At 36.7% G+C, this 23,718-nt stretch overlaps 3 protein-coding genes across 9 annotated transcripts in view; 1 reads left to right on the forward strand and 2 right to left on the reverse strand.

The window, feature by feature from the left end:
* Positions 1–8,458: 8,458 nt before the first annotated feature.
* Positions 8,459–10,114, forward strand: LOC135172569 (large ribosomal subunit protein mL64). Its single transcript, XM_064138714.1, has 2 exons — positions 8,459–9,207; positions 9,699–10,114. The coding sequence occupies exons 1-2, from the start codon at positions 8,720–8,722 to the stop codon at positions 10,063–10,065; spliced, it is 855 nt and encodes a 284-aa protein (XP_063994784.1). The 5' UTR covers positions 8,459–8,719; the 3' UTR covers positions 10,066–10,114.
* Positions 10,115–10,522: 408 nt separating this feature from the next.
* On the reverse strand, positions 10,523–15,643 carry LOC135172560 (uncharacterized). 2 transcript variants are annotated; one of them, XM_064138699.1, is made up of 5 exons: positions 14,708–15,643; positions 14,029–14,287; positions 11,853–12,107; positions 11,535–11,767; positions 10,523–11,240 (listed from the first exon to the last, which is right to left on the reverse strand). In XM_064138699.1, the coding sequence occupies exons 1-5, from the start codon at positions 15,303–15,305 to the stop codon at positions 11,035–11,037; spliced, it is 1,551 nt and encodes a 516-aa protein (XP_063994769.1). In that variant the 5' UTR covers positions 15,306–15,643; the 3' UTR covers positions 10,523–11,034. The 2 variants fall into 2 exon arrangements, with proteins under 2 accessions (XP_063994769.1, XP_063994761.1); XM_064138691.1 differs by having other exon boundaries at positions 10,523–11,267; positions 14,708–15,642.
* A 1,194-nt stretch (positions 15,644–16,837) lies between these two features.
* LOC135166849 (neurogenic protein mastermind) overlaps positions 16,838–23,718 on the reverse strand; it is a 73,517-nt gene continuing 66,636 nt past the window's right edge. For all 6 annotated transcript variants that reach the window (XM_064129516.1, XM_064129525.1, XM_064129506.1 and 3 more), the window contains one exon: positions 16,838–23,348. In XM_064129516.1, the coding sequence (XP_063985586.1) occupies positions 23,110–23,348 (239 nt within the window). In that variant the 3' untranslated portion in view covers positions 16,838–23,109. The remainder of the gene's footprint in view (positions 23,349–23,718) is intronic.

The following is a 23,718-nucleotide window of genomic DNA, read 5'->3' on the forward strand; positions in this document are numbered from 1 at the left end:
CTAAAGTTCGGAAAAAAAAATATACATATATACATACTATACATAAATCAGTGAATATATGAAAATAGTTAGATATACGAAGAACAAAAAAAATTATATATATATATAAATAAAGAGAATGTAGGACTAGTGCTAGTGTGGAGTGAAAGTACAAAAGGTATTGTTTTGTATGACTAAAAAAAACAATTTCACTTTACACTCGAACTTGCCTTCCTATGCATATGTATAATGTAACTAAGGGATAGTTGTTAGTTGGTTAAGTGATAGTCAAATACACAAGGCCGTGTGTGTAGAATAGTGCGCGAGAAACGACACGACACGTTAATTAACCCATAACTACCGTGGAGGAAGGAGTCTAGTTGAATAAGGCCATAAATGATAAGTAGATAATTAATCAACTTTAGGATGATGAAAATTTTGCAAAGTTGGTTGACACAGGCAAAGCTCGACAAAGGCGTAAGAAAATTGTGTGAAATATGAAGAGAAAATAAAACTAATAATAAGGTGAGTGGGCTTATTGCAATATAGATTTACACGATGTGTGTGTGTGTGTGTGTAGCCAAAGAACAAAAGAGTATATAAGAAAATTAGTTGAAATGAGAAGAGGAAAGCAGGAGAATAGGCAAAACACCTAGCGAGAGTGACATTAACCCATTAAGAGCCAATTATAACTTAAGTGAACACCGATACCCACAGCGAGTAAACCATACAAATGACACAATAAAAAGAGAAAAACATGCACACGCGCGGTACACAGTACGCATGCCTGTAGATTAATCGTAGTTAGAAGAAGAGAAAATAAAGACAGAGTGGGGGGGTGAAAAGAACTACCGAGGGGAAAGTAACGTGAAGCAGAAAAAGCAAGCAATTAAATGAGATACCCATAGCGGTAGTCTGTAGTATAGCATAGTCAATCGGTCACTAGGTTAAACCAGTAGAACAACTTATAAGAATTTAATAAAGAACAAAAATGGAAAAACATAGCTGAATAACTATAATAGTGGAAAAATGAAATATAGCAATGTGAAGTATATCCGCGCGAAAAAAAAACAGCACCCAGCACCTTAATCACAGTCATGTAACGAGTATTGTGGCGCATAAATACGCGTGTGAGTGAGTAAACTACGTTCCTCATTACCACAACCATAACAAAATCCGTGTTGAACGGGGTAGGCATCACATTCTCTCATCTCCGCGTGAATTCCCCTCCCAGCAGTTACTTCAAACACCTTCATCGCAACCACCATATGGGACTGCCTACTCACCCTGCCGATCCCATCTTCTGTATTGACTTTGATTCCATCCCCCACGTGATTTCTATACGACCCAGTGACGTGTCCGTTGGCGTGACTAGCAGTCAGAGAGGGGGAGAGAAAATTTTTACCCGGGTGACTCGATCGCGTCAACCTCCGACAAGCTGGCACTCTTGTGTCGCCAGAGTACACCCTCACCCCTATTCTTTTTTTTTTTTCGTTCTAGAGCCATTCGACCCCCCGCACCGGCATTCTCATCGAACTCTTATCGAATCACGACATTCGCGAGTTACGGGAAAATCCAATTCCTCTCATTTTTTTTTCCTCCGCTTCACTCTCTCCGCCTTCGCCTGAATCTCTCTCTCACTCCCCCTGCACTCGAGCCTCCGTCGATATTCCTTCGATCTATCATTCTCCGGGGGATACTTCCTCGTGGGACCTAATAAAAATATCTAGATCTATCTTATCTATATAGATAGTTGGTATATACAGGCAATGCCCTCGTCGCTTACCTTGGAGTTGGTTTTTTTTTTCGTCTTCCTCTTTAGTCATTCTTCTCTCTTTTCTTTATTACGGCCCCTCAGTTCAATGGGATACACCAATCTTGCCTCTTATCGGTGGATAATGCTGGGAATCGATTCACAAGTATTCTTACTTTGGGGAAAAATCGGGCTCGGGGGAGTGCAGGAAAATAATGAATTGATTTTGTCGGGGTGAAATTGAATTTACATAATTTAGGGTGTAATTACGCTGGGAGGGAGGAGCGAGTTGATGTTGACGGGATCCCCTCGGCCTAACCGGATCACCATTTAACACCCTCCATCACTCCCTCATTTCAACCTCTTTCATCGGTTAACCCTTGAGCAGTTCGTGTGCCAGTGACAAGTCGAGCTCTCAGTCGATATAGGGGGTGATGGAATCGCATTTCTACGGATGAAAATAATTTGGGGTTTGTAGGAGACGTGTGATTTGGGGGGAGAGGGGGGGGGGATATTACATTGGATTACATTACGAGTTTATGCGATCTTGGAGGGTGGGCAGTGCGTAAAATTTTGATACTTCAATGAGAGGAGATGCGATGGAGAATTTCGATGGATTTTTTCAATTCCTCAATCTGCGGTCCTGACTTTCAATTATTGATTCTTCACTTCTATTGAAAATATTCCAGTCAATTGGCATTTAAGTTCGAAAAATTGAAAATTTCGAACGCTTTAAAAAGATGAAATATTGATAAAAAATTCAATGGAATAAATCCGAATTTCAAGGCTCTCGTCTATTCACTTCCGAAAAATTGTCGATCAATTCTTGAAAAATATTTGGAATATGCTATGGCATAGATCTTTCAATTTTTCTTCCGTGTTAACACTTCTCCCCCCTCACCCCGCAAGGAATAATTTACCCGCTATTTTTTTTCTCCGTACAGTGATAATAAATTGAATTTGAAAAATCTGGATTATTGCGCCTGAGATTGAGTTCAGTCATTCGAGAATAATTTTTATTGATTGAGGAATTAATTGATTAAATAAAGCTGACTTATAATTTCACAAACATAAATCTGCGAAGGATTGTTTTTCCAGAAATATGATAATAGAAGGATGATATTGACTTTGGTTTGAGGGGAAAACCTTCACGTAATTTCACTTGACGTTCGAGTGAACTCGCGTAGTTCAAGTAGAAATAATATGGAAATCTTGAACCTTATCAGAATTTTCAGTTAATTTAGAATTCAGAATCCACCGAAATTTTCCTGATTTTTACAAATCTATTACTGACTAGTTTGCTCGAAACTCACAATTCACGCAAGTTTTGATCCTCAAAATCTCTCAAATATTTCACCAAAGTTGAAGGATAACAATTATCCCCAAAAATATTCCCCTGTGACCCTCACCACACTCTCAACCCTTCCCCCATCCCCCGAATTAAAAATAACATTCTCCATTCTGTGAACTACCATCTCCCGCACATCAGAATTATCCGTAAAAAAATCAGAATTTCAGTTCCCGAAGACGACGAGAATATCCAGTTTACATCACCCAACGCAACCACCCAAAGCGCGTATTTACTAAAAACCGCCACAGACACAATTACTAAATAAGCGACACAGAGCACCGCAGAGAAATATCTAGAGTTAGTGCAAGAAGAATTCCGAAAACGGTGGAGATTATAAATAAGAGACAGCCGAGAAAAGGAAAAACAGTGCGTAAAAATAAATAAAATAAATACAAATAAAATATATAAATGAATGTAGACGAACTAAGTTAGACTAAACGAAAAAAAAAAACAAAAATAATATAATCTGTTCCGTATAAATATATAAATACACGAGGAAAAGCAATATTGAGAGAAAAATGAAATGAATAACTGAAGTGAATAACTGGGATAAGAATATTTATGTATTTATATTGGCGCATTAAAATATGCATCGTACGGGTGAGATAGCAAGGTGCAAACGGGATTAATATGCATATTATATATGCATATAATCTCGTGCCGTATTTAAGTGTATCGTTAACTGACGAAGTGAAAAAAAAATTGAAAAAATTAAAAAAAAAAAAACAATTATTCCCATCGTACCTCGCACCATCAATATTGCATCAAAAAATCAATTAATTAACTCGGCTCAATTGCATACAACAGAATGTCATTTTGAGGTAACAATTACAAATGATAACGGAGTTGAAAATTAATTAATTGTTTCACCGTGCTATTGAAACAATCAAAACCTCGATATACTTGTAGTCCTGGTACGATGAGGTGTAAACAATGTTTTGTTTCTGTTCTATTGGAATGACTAGTTAATTGATGAATAGTAAACGAGTTTTTAAATGAAAATAATAAAAAAAAACCGATCGCAATCGGCACGCGTTTTCACACCAATGTGACGAAGAGAACTGTGGTAATTAGATATTATGATGATCTCGAACGATCGAGCCAGCAATTAGATATTAAGTGAAAAAAAAAAACTAACAATGTACTTGGCTAGCCTGCCAAAGATGCCCCCAATTATCCCCGTAGGTAATAGAGAGAAGAGAAGAACTAAGATACCGCAAATGACACCGGGCAACGCTAAAAATTAATCAAGAGTATCATCGCGTCCGAATTTTTGTAGAATTTTGTTTGATTAATTGGTTCTTCAAATCGTTATCTATTATTTTATTATGGAAAACAAGAGATCCCGCGCACGGGGGTTCCAGGAGCCCCGTCGTGGTACGGCATATCACTGAAGACATAAGCCAAAGAGATAAAAAATTTAAAAAAAATGAGTTGGGTGCCTTTATCAGTGAGATTAACTCTCCCTGTCAGATAAACACTTTTGTAGGCACTCGAGGCTAAAATGATAAAAATGAATGCAATGAAATGTTTTTTTTTCATTGAATAAAAGAAAAACGAAAAAAAATATATATATAATATTGAATTAAAATATTAAAATAAATTGACCCACGGGGTTCCATGGTAGCCTCATTGCGTATATACATAGGCATTAAGTAAATAAAAATATGAAAGATCAAAAAAGCATCGCGCGAAGGATAGATCAAGATAAATCAAACAATGCATCTAATTTGATACATAATCGCCACATTGCATACGTGAAGGCACATGCCCAGCCACGCCACGCATATTACGCTCATGAAATAAGAACAAATATATATATATATATATTATATATAAAGAGGGAATATAAATATAGGTGAATATGACGTACACAAGCACCCCCTGCATTGCAATAGGTACGAGAATGCTCGGGAAGTGCGTGAACAAAATGAAGATGAGGCAAATAAAGGCATGAAAATGAGACAAAAACATGTATGATATTATATATACATAATATAGAATATAAAAATATTATAAATAATGATGGATATAAATAAAAAAAACATGTAATAGACAAAATTAAAGAAAAAATATATAAATATGGAGGAAGTATGTAAACGAGATATACAGGATAAAATAAAAAAACACATATAGATTTAAGAATATAAGATATTATAATGTATGGTTGGTTTATAATGTAAAATATATTATAGAAAATGTATTCACTTATTTTGTACTCAGTCCCCTTCTCCTACCCTTCCCCGAACATTTCCACGTTTGTGTCAATTGTCTCTCCTCCACCGATAAAAAATTCAGCGGGAATATCGAGGAATATCTCTAAAGCTAAGGGAGATAATTAACTTTTTGATTAAACCTTTTTTGTAGAATGAATCAAGGGCTATAAAAAATATATAACAATAATTTTGCTATCACTCTCAGCAGCCGAGTTATTTACTTATAACGGATCTACGATAGAAAAAAAATCTTGACAGAACATGGGGTAAAAATATTTCGAGAAAATAAATATTAGGTTTTGAAAGAGAAAAAAAAGGTCTATGTGTATATATTCAGGTTTATCTATTACGCAGGAAGTTGCAGAGATCTATAACAAAAGTAAATAACTTCAACTGGGAGTGGAACAACCATTCAACAGTGCAGAAAAAGATCGGTCTAAATTTATTAAATGTATTCACAACGAAGACTCGCTTCCAACTCTCCATACAATAATAAAAGCTTGTCTTAATTAATCTGACATCGCGAAGTCTGAAGACTCCAACAATAGAATTATTTCACCTGGGTTATTACAATCATAATTAACTCCTATTTTATCACATTAATTCCTGCAGGGCCCGAGGACGATGAGATTGATAAGACATTTTAAAACGCATAATAATGCACTAAAAATTTCCAACTTGAAAATTTCAAAAATCTAAAATTATATGAATAAATACACAAATACATAAATATATAAATATATGGTTTAATTCAATCATTTTATTAAATTGTGGGAACAGAAGGTCAAACACGAGGGTCTATTGGTCTGACATCGTTCAGTTCTGAGAGTCCATACGATATATATACTCCTACGTGAATTATTATTATCTCGATTCCGACCTTTTCAATATATTACTCTTCGCAAGGCCGAGAGAAGAGCAATTCAGTAAGACATGCTCGACTAGCGCATATTCCAGTCCCACAAGTGCGACTTCACTCGTTCCTCGTTCTCATTCATTCGAATTTCCCTCAACAATATATGGTAATTGTTCCTCTCTCAACAGATAAAAATTGAAGACACCGAATAGCAGTAGAAAAAAGCATGAAGAAGTTTGTTAGCTGGGTAATAAGGAGCTGTATAACATTTACAGCAAGAGAAAAAAATTCTAGTTGTAAAAGACGGTCATGAGTATGTGTTTTTCATTATAAGTAAAGTCAATCAATTGTTTTAGAGTACGGCAATGGTATGGGATTGCGAACCGCATGACAACGATATTCCTACAAAAATTTTGTGAGTTCATTCAAAACACCGGCTGTTAGAATTGATTGCAACATTAGAAATTTGAATACAATGAAACTCCTTTGAAACGATTCATCTAATATCTCATTCAGCTTGAAAATGCAGGATAATTCCATATTCTCCGAGCGTAACATCAAATTCAAAATTTTCGCTTGAATTTCCAAATTATTAAATCATTATCACGAAATCTTTCATTAGTGAAAACATAAAAAAATCACGTGACGGCACAATTTTTGGAAAAGTTCAAAATTTTTTTCCTTTCGAGCAATAATCTACCAATGCACAAGATTACCCCAATTGACCTGAAATCTTCGAGTTCCCCAAGTCACCTCAATGGAGATGTCCCCAGTAAAATCATAGTCGTCCTGATCAGCACCATTTTCATTCAACTTTGGCAATCGAATGGGACATGTTCGACAGCGTCATACTCCAGACTACCGCAAGTGCTATTTCATTGGCTCCTCTCTCTCATTCATTCATTCAAATTCCCCTCACTTCATGCTAATTTTGTCTCTCCCCCATCGCTTAAAGATCCCTGTGCACGAAGTGATAAAAAAATCTCGAAAAAAAAAACTGATGGAAAAATATTTGAGCAGTATAAATATTAGCATTGATCGACATCGAAAAAGCCAGTACTATATTTGACTAGGTTTCGCAGTGCTACATATACATGAGGGTAGGTTGGCATAATTAGGGATGATAGGAGTGCCGACGAGACCGGTTATTTTGTCGAGAACTGACGTATACCACGACATGACAGTCCAGGGGAAGTCCGTGCCCCATCATATTATGCCATGGCGCGTGTGTGCGTCATTGCGTGTTAGCTTTTACCTACCCAACATTGTATATGGATATGTATTGCACGACGCTGGAGAATACCCGGGTTGTTATATACTGTATAAAGCGTAAACTACAATTAGCTGTAATCCCTGTGACAAGGCCATCTCGCCCCCTGCCGTCGCGTATATTAGTCCATCAGTCTAACGGTAATTGTGAGCAAGTTGTACGTCAACTTTTTTTTTTTTTTTTTTTCAGAGCATGTATATCCTTGTTGCAGCCAAATTACCAAGTCATGGGGAGGAAACTTTTTAAAAAAGGGTAATGAATTATAATCGGAGGTAATTGTTATTTATGGGGATCGAGGGATTTATGAGATGCTGGTGTGATTGTTTATATTTTGGAATAACAAAGAGGTGGGTAATCATCGTGGGAGAGGAATATTTATGAGGGGATTGGAGAGAATTGAAAGAGGGGGGGGGGTATACTTGGGGGAAGTGGTAAAGGTGATGAGAGGACAGTGAAAAAAGACACTGTGGTGGGGTAAAGCAGAGGTCACTCATTGTTGGATCATTACCAAGGGATTCTCAGGTGCAAAATATGGATTTCGAAGATAATTGAAATCAAATGATATTTTAATTTTTCTTGCCTTGTTCCGGCTTGATTGCGCAGTGATGAAGAGAAAACTTTTTAGAAAGGGGAACTAATTATAATCAGGGGTAATGGTTATTTATGGGGATCGAGGGATTTATGAGGCCATGGTGTGATGGTTAATATTTTGGAATAATAAAGAGATGGGTGAACATTATGTGAGAGGGATATTTATGAGGAGAATGGAAACTATTGAAATGAAGCGGGAATTTTCTACTTGCGGGAAGGGGTAAAGGTGATCAGACGGCAGTGGAAAAAGACACTGTGGTGTGGTAAAGTAGGTTTTACTGAAATGACTGAACAGAGCAGGGATTCTCTACTTACAATCATTCGAAGGGTGATCAGACGACAGTGGAAACAGACATTGGTCCAAGATAAAGTAGATTGTTTATTTATTGTGTTACCAGCAGATCCCAACAAGAAAAATAGTGTTATCTTCAGGAGATAACGTAGTTCTCTGTCTGTCCCAATCACGATTCGTCAACGCCGGAGTTGGGTGTTTCGTTTTATAGAATTTATTTACGTTCTAAAGAATAGTCTTTAAGGATTTATTTTCTTGATGGAGGTTGACAAACTGTTGTGGGACAATCTCGACATTCATTGGTGAGTTCATTTGACGTGGACACATTCTGAGAGAGTCAGTGACTGCATTGCAGCAATATTTTTGAGGTTATCCATCAGAAAAACTCCTGCACGACTCATTGTCTAGTGGATGATTGCAAATATGATTCCAAAAGCTCTGCTGCTCCGTACTCCAACGTTGAAAGCTGGTCTCCATAGGCTGTTATGGGGGAGATGTTACTCAACAGAAATTCCAGCGAAAAACCAATCCTTCGACATAACCTCAGTGGAGGAGACACCTCGGTACGATGAAATCATAACAGAGGAGGGACAAAAAGAAACCGTACAAAAGAGACTGAAGTCTAGGCTCACCGAAGCCCATCGGAGGATGATCCAGGGTGTCAGGCCTTACGATGAAAATATGGCGTGGTTTCACACCACAACTAGGTACAAGAAGAGGATACTAGGGAGGTATGGGATGGCAGCAATGGATGAGCAAATTGGATGTGCTTGGCCCACAGAGGAGGAAATTAAAGACAAAATACTGTGGGAAAAGACGGCTTATCCGAAGAGTATACAAGAGCGATGGAAGGAACTTGAGAATGCGAAGATCGAGAAGGAGGAGGCGATCAGACTCAGGTAAAGTTGAATTACGATGGGATAGAGGGTTCAGGTTTTTTATTATTTTGAATGAATCGAGGATATCCAAGGTTCTTTGACAGTTTGATACACATCAGACAGCAGAGTCAATAATTCTGAACCAGTAAATTTGTGAATTTTCGAAGAGTGAGACTTAATTAAGCCGAAAAACAACTCGTTAATGCAATGACTTTATCACTTTTGCTGTAAAATTTAATCATCTGGATTTTTAAATAATTATCCAACATTATCAGGGATGAAAAAGTCTAGGAGCCTCCCCTGGGGTTCACCCTATTTCATTTTCGTTTCCTCGAAAATTATTGGGGTCATCAGTACTTCTAGTATTTAAGAAAAAACACAATTAATTTCAAACGTTAACAACAGTCATACTTATTTGTTAAATGTGTTTTCGAGATACGTGCTCATCTTCCAAATACACCAATCTAATGAATTCCATTGAAACTTCCACTAATAATTCCTTCATTTTCTAGGGAAGAGACCATCACCAAAAACATAGCCCTGGTGGGTAAATGGGAGAAGGATTTGAAGGCGAGGCTTGCCAAAAAAGAGGCTACCGTGCTGGCTGCTAAAGAGCGCAAAGCACGTCTCGTTGAAGAAGTACGAAGGCAATTCGGTTTTGCTATTGATCCACGTGATGAGAGATTCCAACAACTGCTGGAGCAGAAGGAGAAGGAGGACAAAAAACTGAAGAAGGAAACGAGGAAGAAGGAGAAAGCGGCCAGATTCCTGGCTAGTATGATGGAACCAACAAAGACAAAGTCGGAAGAAGCCCCTCCATCAGCTAAAGCAGAGGATCCGAACAAACCACAGCAGACGGAAACTGAGAAAGAGAAGTAGCAATGATAACTGTACAAAACAAAGCATAAATTTTACTTCCTAAAATTAATACCATTGTCCTTTATTCATTTCATGATAAATCAATTCTTTCCATTTTCAAAGCGTGAGAGAATTAATAAATTATAAATATTATATTTTCATTTGACGAAAACAAGAAAAGCTTTGCGATAGACGTGAAAAGTAGAAAAAAATTACACCATCAGAATTGACTCATTCAATGATTTTTTGGTCGTCGGTTTTCTGTCTTTCAATTCTAGTAGATAAAAAACATCAATAATCAATTGTTCATTTTCGTCAGAATTGTCAGCATTCTTACCGCCATTGCCATTGACAATTTCCCTATTCTGTAATTTTTTCTTCATCAACAATTGTCACATGAATACGAATTCCATCCTGCGGGCCGTGTTAAGGGAGATCCGAGAGAGATATCCCCTTCAGTTCATATCAACCAACTTGGAAAATCAGTGCAGAAAAAGCCGAAGAACAAAACGCAGAAATGATAACTGTACAAATTAGAATTTGTAAAATGAGTAAGATTATTCTTTCCATTTATTTTGAAAGCATGAGAGTATTTGGGAAATTGTAAATATTATATTTTTCTTCGACTAATACAAAAAACATGATGTCAATTCCATAAAGGCTATGAGATAAACGTGATAAATACGAGGAAAATTATAAATTATCAGAGTTGACTCATGCAAGCTTTTTTTTTTTGGTTTTTAGTTTTTTTTGCTCAAACGCATCTTAATTGCAGCATCCATTCTCAATACTTTTACGTGTTCTCTTATGGCTCTAGTAGTTAAGGCACATTAATAGCCAATTTAATCAACTGTCAAGTATGTTAATCGTCGATTGTTCAGCTCCATCGATGTTGTCGACATCCTTATCAGCATTACCATTGACAATTTCCACATTCTGTAATTTTTTCTCGTCGACAATTATCATACGAATACGACTTTTGTCCCGGTGTCAGGCTGACTGTAATTGAGATGAAGATGTCAGTTCGTAAAATTGAAAGCTCAGTTCTTCGCCGAAAAGATGATCGGAGGTGATGATTTCTGACTCAGCCATGTTTAGACCTAGAGCAGCTGGATTGAGATCGGTTACGAGGTAACTCTCACCAATCAGACCACACTCTTCGGCTACTACTTCCTTGGCCACGGGGTTCAAAAAGTCTGCAAGAACGTTCCAACAGTCACGCTCTGTTCGGAGTCACATGTGTTTGATTAATGAGAGGCAATTTTGTGCTGTGCTGTTAATTAGTCCAGATATGCATATCAAGGATTATGTCTAAGAAAAAAAATCCTGAAAATGTCCTCATTGGAAAAATTGATTTCCGCAATTTTCTGATATGTCGATTTATGTATATTAAATATTTTTATATATTTTTATATTTACTCAATTCATTAAAATTCAGACAGGAAGATTTATCAAGGTTCATCCATGATCAAACAGTAAATCAAAATTACCAGTTTCCTTGTCTCCGCAGTTCTGCTCAGCCTGCTGTATCTGTTGACTAGCATCCTCTGCATCATTCTGCACTGCCATTGGCATGAGGTACTGCACTTCGACGTCTCTTTTTATTCCACTGAGTATTTGCTCAGCGCAATGCTCCAGTGTAACCGAGCCCACGACATTCTCCTCTGGTGATGGACAGATACTCGCCGTTGCCGCAGCTACTTCATCTATGACTACGTTTTGTCTAAACCGAAGAAAGACGCGGAATTTATTTTCGAAAGTTTCCGATAAAGAGAGAAGAATTTGCTGGGAATTTTAACTGAACATACCTCACTGTATTATTGCTTCTCCGAGGATAACTGCTCTCTACAATACTCTTCAGAATTTGCTTTTGCGTTGGAACTGAAGTTATTTGCTGAGTGCTCAATGCCCGTGGCCTACCGTCACGATTGGCAATGGCCCACAAATGTCCAGCTCCATGAGGTGCTTTGGATCCCTTTCGAAAATGTGGATTTATCGATAAATTATGTCGCACAGAATTTTTCCAGCGATCGTCGTTGCTCTTGTAATACGGAAAGTGCTCTCTGTCAATAAAAATAAAGCAATGAGGTCAATTACACTTATTGTGGATAAATGTGGAAGTGACATCGGATAAACCTGTTTGATGTCGAAACTGTTCTATGGACGATATGTACGAAAAAAAAAGTAACCAAATTTTTTAGTAAAAGACCTTGAATTTGTTGGCATACGCATCGCGTGTTAAAAGCCCTCGTTTTATTGTTTATGATTGTATAAACTATATAGCGAAATTGGTTAACATTTTTTCTAACAGCTAAACACTACTATAAACATTTTCTCAAATAACAATGCACATTTGCTCCAAAATTCTCTTAAATATTCAGAGAAATCGTTTAAAACTCTCTGAGTTCTAGAAGTTTTGACTCCTCAATATTCAGAAAAATTGGAAATTGAAAGAAATATTTCAATGGATATAATACACCTTATCATAGATTGCCAAATTCCGCTTCCATTCAGTCATTCAATTACATCCTATAATTTTCGATTTCGACCTGCGAAGACGCAGGTGTGTATGCAAACGAAGTAAACCCGCCAAAACCGCCCTCCGTAAAGCCTTAACTCCTGGTGACAGGCACGCACAAGCACCCCCTGCGACAAAAGATCGCCAACGAAGACCTATTCCTCAATGCACCCACCCAAATAGTCCAAACCTCCCTCATCGCTAATCGTTCTACCCCGCTCCGAGGGAAAAATGTGTAATTCCAATAAAAATAATCAAGCCCACCCTCCAGAAACTAATTTACCTCCACCTGCACGTCACGGTGCGTTAACTGCCGTGCAATTTTCGTACGCCTGCCCATAGCCCTTTGCGTAGAGCCAGAAAATAGTTTTGTCGGTGGTAAATGATACGTTTACACGCCCCAATGACTGTAAACATGACATCAAGTGAAATACATCCATTTGAAAGCCAAAAATACGTCAGGAAAAAGTCTCTGAAGGAGTAAAGTTTCTTAAATAGTCGCAGAAAACGAGATAAAAATAAAAAATTGAAATTCAAAATATTCCATTTTTTTTGTTACAATAGCAAAACAGAAAGTTCCAAATTTCTATTATCACTTTGTGTACTCCTTCTTAACTATGTGATAATAACTTATTCCTCTGGTATTTTTAATCTTCAATTCGTTAATGCCAGTTTCTTTTCTCATTCTCGATTTTTATTGTTAATAATTGATTAAATCATGACTTTTTTTGTTTAACGTTCTGAAGAGTAATTTTTTTACTCTTGTCCAGATTTTCTATTCGACCTAGCGATTTTCATGAATTAGTCGACCTAGTTAGCTAGGTTTCTGTTATTTACTGTATTTTTTTTACATTTCCACTGGTGTTTGAGCTTTTTTGCACAACATAATGAAAAGTTATTTTTCTTCTTGTGAGAAAAATACCTTCTACTTGATATTTCGTAAAGAAAAATGAATTTAAAAGTGTGTGAATGTGAGCTCGACTTTTGTAAAACATATACAGCCCACCGATTCGTATGTTGAGGGTAAAAATACCCGAAGAGAGGTAAAAAATGATTAATGTTTGAATATATGTGTGACTGCATAATCCCGAGCATTTTTATTACCCGAATATAAATTTTCGGGTGGTTGGAAGATTTAGATAACCGTTGAGAATCCCAGAATCATACAAATGAAGGAGTACCCACGATCGAAGCCGAAAAAGCATAGACGGAGCACCACGGAAGCACGAACAGACGAGGGTAGGACGCGGTACCAGGTAGTGCCGTGCATTTGGGGGCAGTGGTACCACTCTGTACCTATCGCAAATCCCCTTTTTCTCACCCCCCATGTTCCCACCAACACAGTCATTCAAACGTAAAATTCACGTTTCTCCTACATGTGTACAGGTGAATTAGAAATGAAAAATGTAAAAAATTTACAAACATGCACATTCCTCACGACGACGGATATTTTGATTTTTACTTACGAAATCCACTGATATATCGCTGATACGGTCAATTCCCCTCGTTCTTGGAGAGCGTGTTCTATTAATTCTGTGTATGTGAAGGGGGGCTTCTTTGGACCGCCGTAGCGAGACGTCGAGAAATTTCGATTATCTGATGCATAGGAGGTTGATTGGGGTTGACGGCCAGGTGGATTATTCTCGGTGTAATTGCCACGAATCTCAGTTGCGTACGACGCATTTGTGTCCACTCGATTGGTCCCGGTATTTCGATTTCTAGAGCCTGAGGGCGACAAATTCCATAATGATCATGTCAATGTCATGAATTCGATGCTGTTGTTAGAAACATTGAATATTTTTTTCTACTCTTTGCTAGTTTTTTGTAAGAAAATGAAATGACTCTTAAAAATTTCGATGATGCACATCTCCGCAAGAATTAGTAAGCACAGTAAAAGCTTTGAAAGCCAATTAACTATAAAAAAACGAAAAAGATGAATTCTTCTTTTTTCTTCTTCTTCTTTTACCGAAGATAAAACTTTGTAAAAGTGGAATAAATTACAGCAACAGATTCAATATTTCTCATTCTATCAGACATCGAAAAATTGATTGCAAATATCAGCGATATTTTAAATAAAAAAATTATCTCCCACCAATCAATGATCATCATTAATAAAATCAAACTCCAAGAGATCTGTTTCTTCACCTGTATAATTATTCCGAGGCTGTGGGGCAGGGGGTTTATCCTCCGGTGCTTCGATAAGCGAATCTAACTTGAAATCCAAAAGCCACGATAGATTTCCATTCTCCTGATCCTCCGGCAAACTAGAAGACATTGAGGATCCAGCACTCGACGTCTGTTGCTCCGAGGTGCACGTTTGCGTCAAATGTCCCGCATCCTCGACAGTTGGTTCCCAGTTATAAAGAATGGTTCCATAATTACCATCAATACTCCCCACGTCAGTGATACCCTGCACCCCTGCATTTCCGCTGATCGATGACGAAAGGTCAATCAGATCGGCACCCCCGAGGCTCGAGACGTCCCAGGTACCATCCACCACGAGTACCTCCAGTCTCGCCACTGGTCCTGATGTATCATGCTCGGAATTGGTTGAAAAATCAGACTGATGTACCACCTGGGACATCCCCAATCCATCCACCTCCATCGAATGGCACTTTTTCGTCGTCTGAAATTCCTCGCAAAAACTGTCAATATCCAAATCCTCGAAGAGCTTTCGTTTAACTCTCACTGGATCCTCTTCGCGATTTGAAACACCACTCGCAGTTGCCGACGGCCCAATCATTATCAATTCCGATGACAATGATATTCAATTCACTCGGCTCATTCAATTTTTCAAAAAAAAAAAAATTCAAATTTCCGGAAGCGAAGTCAATCCTTCCCCGCGATTCTCTCAGACTTCGGAGACGACATTCACCATTGCCCATAAAAAATCAGGATGTGAATGGGGAACGTTCCTAATTACCGTAAAAATCAATCTTCCGATTGTTGATCAATCTAATACTCCGTAAATCTCAACTATTCCGAAGAATTACTTTCAGTTTTTTAGAGAACCGTTCGGAGCCTCTGTACAACTCGGTGATAGTCCGTCGTTTGTTTCGTATTTCGACTATTCTGCGCGACTTTCAGCGCGATCTCTTGTCTTCCCCCGTCCCGCAAGATGTCGCCCAAGTGCACGTCACCTGGTGCCACCCGGACGAACTAGATTCGTATGTAGATAGTCGGCAGGTGATTGCTTTTCGCTAAATAAACTGATTCTACTAGGTTTGCCCCCGTTTGTACTGAGATTTAAAATGATTCGTTAGTCACTCATTGATTTTTAAATAAATAATTCAACATGCCACATGAGTTCGGCCGACAGATTAGCAAAAATTGATATTTTTCAATAATTTACTTCATATCGATACAGAATCTTTGGTAGGTCAATAAGTTACCTGTCTAGATATCGATTAGTGGAAAATATGGCACACAGAGGTCACTACCCCAATGTACTGACCCCAATTACTCTATCCTCGCAATGATTATGGGAGAGATTGCTAACGCTTCTGGAGCGGTTGCAACCGCAAAATTTAGTAGCGGTGGTGCATGAACTACGATGGTGAACGTGCCTGTCGGTAAGATATTACCCCGGAGAACGTGACTAACTGGGGTGGAAGGTGCTGGGGTAGGCTGTAGGAGGTCCAGGAAGAGAGAAACGGCGAAAACCGTTAAAACGGGTTGTAGAATATTCCCGGAGCCCTAGAAAAATCGGAAATCGTCTCACGAATCGAATGGTGTCGGCCAAATTGCTCTCGCTATATTATTTCCAAAGATATGAACGGAAAACGGTGTGATCCCAAATCCGGGCCCATTTTGCTCTAGGAGGCCTAGGAGCCGACAAAAATGCGAAAAACGAAAAAATCGATTTTAGAATATTTCTCGAGCCTTAGAAGAATCGTAAATGGACTGCCCCGAATGGCATGCCACGTACTCCGTGGTAATTTTGCGGTTGAAGCCCACTCCATAGGGTTGTCAGCAATCTTCTCTATAATCTCTGATTGTCATTGTCAAATATTTTAGGATGCAGTGCGTCGTGTGCGGCGTCGCGAGGTACTAGTCGATGGTGTTTGGGTTTCAAATGCTCGTCACTTCGTAATTATCATCCGATTAAAATTTTTTATGCAAACGTTTCATGAGATTTCATAGAATACCACTGAAGAAGAGTCAGGCAGTGATTTGATTTGATCAACAAAAGATTTCTTCATGTTTCATGAGGATGCTCTTAACGGAGACAATAAAAAATATTGAGGAATGGAAATGTTCATTTAAAAAACCAAATAATCGCATATAAATTCGTTTATTGTTATAATCATTATCTGTATAATATATTTGAAACAATATTATTTCTACAACATTGCATAAAAATATACAAAGACATGAAAAAATGTCTCGACTCTCGTACAATAAAACATTGTTTTGTGAATAATTTTTCCATTGATACATATCTCATTTTGTCCTTCAATTGCAATTAAAATTGTCAACTCATTTTTGTTCTCAGTTTATTATTTTCGTATTAATTTTCAATATTTCTCTTCATTAATTATATTAATCGATCTAATCTTGAATAATCTTATTTTCCATCATTTTCAATAACTTAATAATACAACTTACAAGTTCCAACTCATTGAGGATATTTCCGACATCAGCCCGAATTAAAAAAAAAAAGGTTAATTAATTTTCAATAAGCTTAAACAATAGGTACTGGACCCCAAAATATATAAAAAAAGGAAAACTAAAGAACCGTTTTGTTATCCTTGTTTTTTTTTCGTTTATTCATTTTTTTGGAATGCGCTGTACTTCGAATATAAATTATACACATAATGACGTAATGCGAAAAATATATAATGCATTATATAGGCACGATGAAAAATGTCTTTTTGAATAGATTAATAATGCGTTTTTACATTTTCCTCTGAAGGAAAATCACTCATTTGTTCGAAAGGCGGCGTTTTAGTTGTCAAAATAAAACGCACCCTTTTTTTTCCTTCCGTGATAACAATATTGTACGATGTTAGAATTTTCGTTTTCCCGGTGAGATCATCAGCCAAATGATAACAATAAACATAAGTAATGTTATATTTACTTAGTAATAAAATTAATGAAAAAAAAAAGACAAAGAGACATTACTGTGACAAGTAATCCTCATTCCGTTGTGGTCTGTACAGCCACATTTATGTACACACTGTGTATCGTTATCCATTACTTCATTAAATTTTTTTCATTCATTTAGTTGTTACTATACTTCTGTACCATATTTACCTCTTCACTCACATTAGCAACATAAATAATAACGTAATGCTGATATTTACAGACTATCTTCGCGCTTTTGTTAATTCATTTAATTATTATTTATTTTAACGCTCCCCCTCCACGTTTTAAATGGCTCTATAACTTTATACCATGATACGTTGGATGCACACGTGTTCGTAAATTTTCACGATTAATTTTAAACTTTTCTGGCTATGAAAAAAAGGTATGAGGTATTCCATTGGAAATGAATCAACAGTTGACATTAATTCTGTTGAAAAGTGAAGGGTTGGAAAACCTATCTGTCTTTTTTTTTCGACAGTCGATTTCGGGGACATGATTTGATTTTTTTTTGTTTCCTGCTTTCAATAACTCCGATCCTCTTTATCCGATTGTGATTTATGACGCGTCACAATTTCGGTTTTCTTTCATTGACAAGAATATTTGCGATTTTTTTAAATCCCTAAGTGATCAATTGATAAATGAATGGTACAGCTATTATTATTATTTTATAACTATATATCACAATTATTGAAAAAGTAAGAAATCGATGATTTTTGGGATTGATAGAGCTCTTGGTAACACGTCATAGGTTTCACGATAAGATACCAAACGAGAAAATTACGATCACGTGTATTCTTCATCATTCTCCTTTCGCACTCTTCTCTTGGATCAATCAATGATATTTACAAGGCAGCAAAAAGAATTTCCCTATTCATGCAGAAATACTGATGCAACGGGCGAGATGTATCGATCGATCGTGTGGTAATGTTGAGCCAGCATCGAGAATTTACCCCTCTCCATAATTACGAGTACATAATGTTGAATTATGCTCTTGATTACTGCTGAGTAAATTCCGTAGCAAAAGTCCGTGTGCTAAAAAATTTCAGCCTGTTATGGTCATTTTTTTATTGAGTAAATTAGCTGAGAACACGCAGGAGAAAATTCGTGATGGGAAGAATTCCTATTGTAATTAGTTAGTTTTATTCGTTTTATTACCGGTATTTCGATAGTAAAACAAATAGATTATTTGGTATCAATAATGTTTTTCTATTTTATTTTTCCTGTTGTAATTCTCTAGTTGTTCACGTTATATCTTTTTTGATCTCAGAAATTCAATAAACCATTCAACGGGAAGAAAACTATTTAATGAAAAACCTTGATTTAAAAAAAAACTGGATTGAACTGTATCAAAATCCCAGTGAATTTTATATGAACAATTATAACAGAATTAACTGTCTAGAGAGATAAATCCCAAAAAATAGTTGAACAAATTGCAGAAATTCACTGGAAATCAGCAAAAAGGTAATTAATATACCGAATAAAATTCTCTAACAATTACATTAGGTTTTCCCCATAACTTTTTCATACCCATTCCGTAACTAATTGTTTTCATGATTTATACCTGTCCGTCAATAAGGGACGACTTATGTGAAATCGATGAGGCACAGTGGATCGTTCATTAAAATATTGAAAGACTTGAATAAATCATCCCCTCCCCTCTCCTGTCTCATCAACTTAGGTGTCAGAATTTTCCCAAGGATTCTCCTCACGAAATCTCCTCTCTCTCTTCTCAACCCCTCTGCACTCCTATTTTCGGTTCTAGCTTCTCCCTGACCGTGATATTGATCCTCCTCCCCTCTACCCAAAGCACAACCATCAGACGACTCTTGTCGCCCAAGTCGACATTACGCACTTTGCATTACGACGAATCGCGTAAACGAGACAAACTAATATCACCACTGACAATGACAATCGCATGATGGAAAAATAATAATCAGCAGATTGAAAAATAATAACTCGATTCACGTGAGTAAAAAGCATCAACGTATTTTTATTTTTCATAACAGGTTAATTTTCAACATTCTTTAATGCTATACACGAATGCCCAGATTGTTCTTTTTCTCTACTGTATATAAAATTATAAATATTATAAATAATTGGCTATAGTTTTTTTTCACCTTTACATCCAATAATAATACCATCACTTTAACGTAACAGAGAGAGGAAAAAAAATTTAGAATAAAGAAGAAAATTGTTAGTACAATAGAATAAATCACGATCCACTGTAACATTCGATGAAAGCACCTGCCATTAACGTTGGTCCCCTATGCTCAACTGAAAGTCTCCACTTTTAATTATGTTCATTGACGTTCTTTTCATGTCAATATTGACGTGAGAAATGCTAAAAAAATCATCCTATTCTCATTCATCGTGAAGCATCAAACAATGAATTTTGAGTAGCTAGTCACCTTCGATTAACTATGCTCTTATCCCCTGTTTTTTTGATTTACATTAACTCTAGATTGACATGAGAATCAGAGCACCTGTCTCATTAATCCTCCGAAAATTCTAATTTAACTTCACTTTATGTGTTTTTTAAATCATTTTGTTAATCAGTTCCTTATCGTCGTAAGATTATGTTTCGTGGCCCCAATATTTTACAAAAGACAATAATTAAGGATCGCACATTACACAATTGTCATTTCAAGTTTCTACCAGTGGCTCACGTGGATACTGTTGCAACTCGATAACTTATTCCAATCCATTTAACCCTCTAATTCGTAATCGATAATTAGATAATATAAACTATGTTTTTTTCCCTTCTTGTCATTATTTCACTCTATCCAACAATTCTCCAGTAAATTTAGATCTAGTTTTATGTAATGCTATTGTTTGAAGTCGATGTGTTTTCTTTTGTAAATTCATTTTTAAATATGAAGTGAGACATATTTTTGATTGCAAGAGACCCAGCGCGGGTTTCCATGGAATGTATATATTGTATTTTTTGGGAAGATTTAGCCGCATTGCAGATCCGTCACTCAACGGCGACATCGAACTGACGAGTGAATTCATTAACTTGTACCTAAATTAGTTGAAGGTGGATAAATTAACAACACGTATTCGGGTTTAGCCAACGTATCATGGAGACAATTCACCATCGAGGACAGAAAATAGAGAGAATTATTTTGCATTCCCCCCCTCCCCCCATCCCTCAAGAAGAATAAAACGTAAAAAAAAGATGTCAAACGAGTAAACACAAATGATCTTTGTTCATTACGCAGTGCTTGCGAGTCAGGAAGAATAAAGTTCGTTGCGCCGAGAGTGGAAGCTGCCTAAAATGACGGTTGATATTGCCACTTTACTCTGTATTGTTAGCGAGACAACGCATTCAAGGGCTTTAAATAAATTATGGAAGAGTAGTCAAATGCGTTTTATCGCATCACGTGGACAATAATTTACTCTTCAACCATCACCCCTCATGATATTCACTCTCTATCTCAACCTAAATGTAAATTAGGTTTTTCTTTTCATTCGATAAACTTGCTACTTACTTTTTAGAAGTATTTACAGACTTAATTTTCATTTTTCTTTCGTTTAAATGTACTAGACCATACGTGACAAGTTTATTGCTTTCGGTTTCATTTAATTAATTTATCTGTTGGGTTTATTCATTCTCGGCAAGAAACTCGCAGCGACAAACGCACGACAAAATTTCATAGGAAAACCTCGTAAATGCGATAGAAAATGTCTATTGGATTCGTGGAATTTTCATTGAACATGTCATTAATTAGTTTTTTATGGATAGAAAATGACCAATAGAAATGGCTTTACAAGTTTTTTGATTATGATAGTTGCCAGGTAATTCCTTACCATGCATTCTCTGAAGTTTTTGTTCCCTAATGTCTTCTTCGTTAGACAAAAAGCAATTAAGTAGAGACTTGAGACATTTAAGCCAAGAAATTTCCATGAAGACTGTCTCAGTAGAATATTCCCCATAGAAAATTGAAATCCATTATTTTTTCGTGTAGAGTTTTCTAAGAGAATCTTTTAGTGGATTCCCGAGATTTTTATATGAAAATTTTTCGTACGCTTGTGTTCAGTTGTAAAACGAAACGAAATTCATCATTTTTAAATCCTCTCAAGTGTTTCCTATAATTGACTTTATCTTAATTTAATATATTTAGTGATCACGTTACGGGCGCACGCGTCATTCAAATATTCTCCTATGATAGTTACTATATATTTTCTCGTAATAGTACACGAACCAGTCCCCAATACTTGTTTTTTTACAGACAAAAAGAAAATATGAAATTTGTCACATTTCATTGGATTTCTTCAGTATCGAGGACGATTCTAAAAAAAATCATCATTGTAGGATGTCAATGTTCTTTCATTGTTGTAAATGAATAGTTATAAGTAACACGATTCTTCATTATTTATTTATACGATCCTAGCTACTGTGAGACGTGGTGGCTCGGTACGAAAACTCGAGGCAAACGGGGAAAATAAAAAGGGGAAAAAACGTTAACGGAAGAGTTGCATTAGGAGAGTACCCGTCGAAGTAGCAGCGTCGACACAGATACTCTCAGATGCCCAGAGAGCCGGAGGGAATAAGCGGTTACAAGGGAATTTGATAATAATTTCAAGTGCTTTCACGTCGATCGTTAAATTTTGCATTATTTTTACATTTCAAAGGAAATCATTGTGCACTTGATGTTTCAGTCGGAGACTACCATGAGTTTTGCAAGCCTCATGTTATTGGAGTGACTTTTCGCATACCCCAATCCTCTACAGACACACTGGGGGTACTCATCACTCCATCGAATGACATTTTATGAATCATTCCTTGTGTAATACATTAATTTTGGATCAGTAAAGTTTCCAGTACTCATTTAAATGTAGATTTCTGTACTCAGAATATTTCAGTTCGCCAAGAAAGTAATATCATTAATTTCATAACTGAGAATTTTTTTTGTATTGGCTAGGAAAGTCGAATGGAAAATAGTAGATACGTATTTTCTTGTTTTTAAGTAATGAAAAATGAATATCATGCCAATTCTCGATTTTTCATTTCCCTGCAATATCAACAAAAAACCTATTCAATATTTTTCCTCAAATTTTTTTGTATTTCATTAGCCTTTTCAATTAAAAAACATCATGCAACAACCCAAATTTCATGTATTTATGGACATATGATCGATCGACAACGTATGAGATGTCACTTCAATATTTCAAGACTTGCAAAACTCACACTAGTGTCCCCGAAACTTATCATATAGCAGTCGCTTCGACCCTCTCCTTTGCCTTCCACCTATTCACCCCCTCTCCCGTAGTTGCTACATAGAAAATGAGAGATAAAAAAGGATAAAATTGACTAAAGTGTGATTGCCTAGTATATAACAGCCTGCCGTAGACACACTCGGTGGTCTCAAATCGATACAACCTATCCGGTCCGTATGAATATTTATTATATTTCATTAATTTACTTCGAGATAGTCTAGAATTTTATTACTCTTCGTTTAAAGTATATCGAGATTGAAACCTGCCGTTGAGTCGAGAGAATTTAGTAGGTCTTGGGCGCTGAAGTTTGACGGATCACCAGCAGGTAAATTGTCAAGGAATTCCAGGTTAAGCAGCGAATCAGCAGCTGCTACTGATGGATCCGATGCTGTGGTAGCTGGTTGACTGTGTTGTTGAGGCATATTTCTTACGCCTGGACTACCACCACCGTATTGCTGGTGTGGATGCATTGGTGATCCTGAAAGGTATTTTAAAAATATTCATGTGAATTCGTATTTAGAGAAAAATTTTCTAGACAAAATAATCCATCGCATAAGTTTTTCCACATCATATTCCATCGATGTAGACTTGAGCAATTGCAAACAAATGTTGAAAACTTTGAGCTGCAGATGATATTGTCTGTGTCTGTGCAGTTGTATTATTCGCTCTGAACAACATGAGATCCGTAGTCTGAGGATAAGAAGTAGAATAATAGTGGTCGGAATGGAAACTTAAAGAGATAGAGAATAAGAAAAACGGGTGGGCGATTCTTCATAAATTTCAGTTTTTCGAATATTCAAGTAACTCTTACATTCAAAACATTTCCCATCACGTTATTATTTCTCTAA

This window comes from Diachasmimorpha longicaudata, chromosome 1 (assembly GCF_034640455.1).
Source record: "Diachasmimorpha longicaudata isolate KC_UGA_2023 chromosome 1, iyDiaLong2, whole genome shotgun sequence".
Classification (NCBI taxonomy): domain Eukaryota; kingdom Metazoa; phylum Arthropoda; class Insecta; order Hymenoptera; family Braconidae; genus Diachasmimorpha; species Diachasmimorpha longicaudata.

Excerpts from the sequence above, each read along its gene's own strand:
- LOC135172569 (XM_064138714.1), top strand. The coding sequence starts at position 8,720 with ATGATTGCAAATATGATTCCAAAAGCTCTGCTGCTCCGTACTCCAACG. Across the intron at positions 9,208-9,698 it reads GAGGAGGCGATCAGACTCAG|GGAAGAGACCATCACCAAAA; the intron begins GTAAAGTTGAAT and ends TTCATTTTCTAG.
- LOC135172560 (XM_064138691.1), bottom strand. The coding sequence starts at position 15,305 with ATGATTGGGCCGTCGGCAACTGCGAGTGGTGTTTCAAATCGCGAAGAG. Across the intron at positions 14,288-14,707 it reads GCCTCGGAATAATTATACAG|GCTCTAGAAATCGAAATACC; the intron begins GTGAAGAAACAG and ends TGTCGCCCTCAG. Across the intron at positions 11,268-11,534 it reads CTGCGGAGACAAGGAAACTG|AGCGTGACTGTTGGAACGTT; the intron begins GTAATTTTGATT and ends GACTCCGAACAG.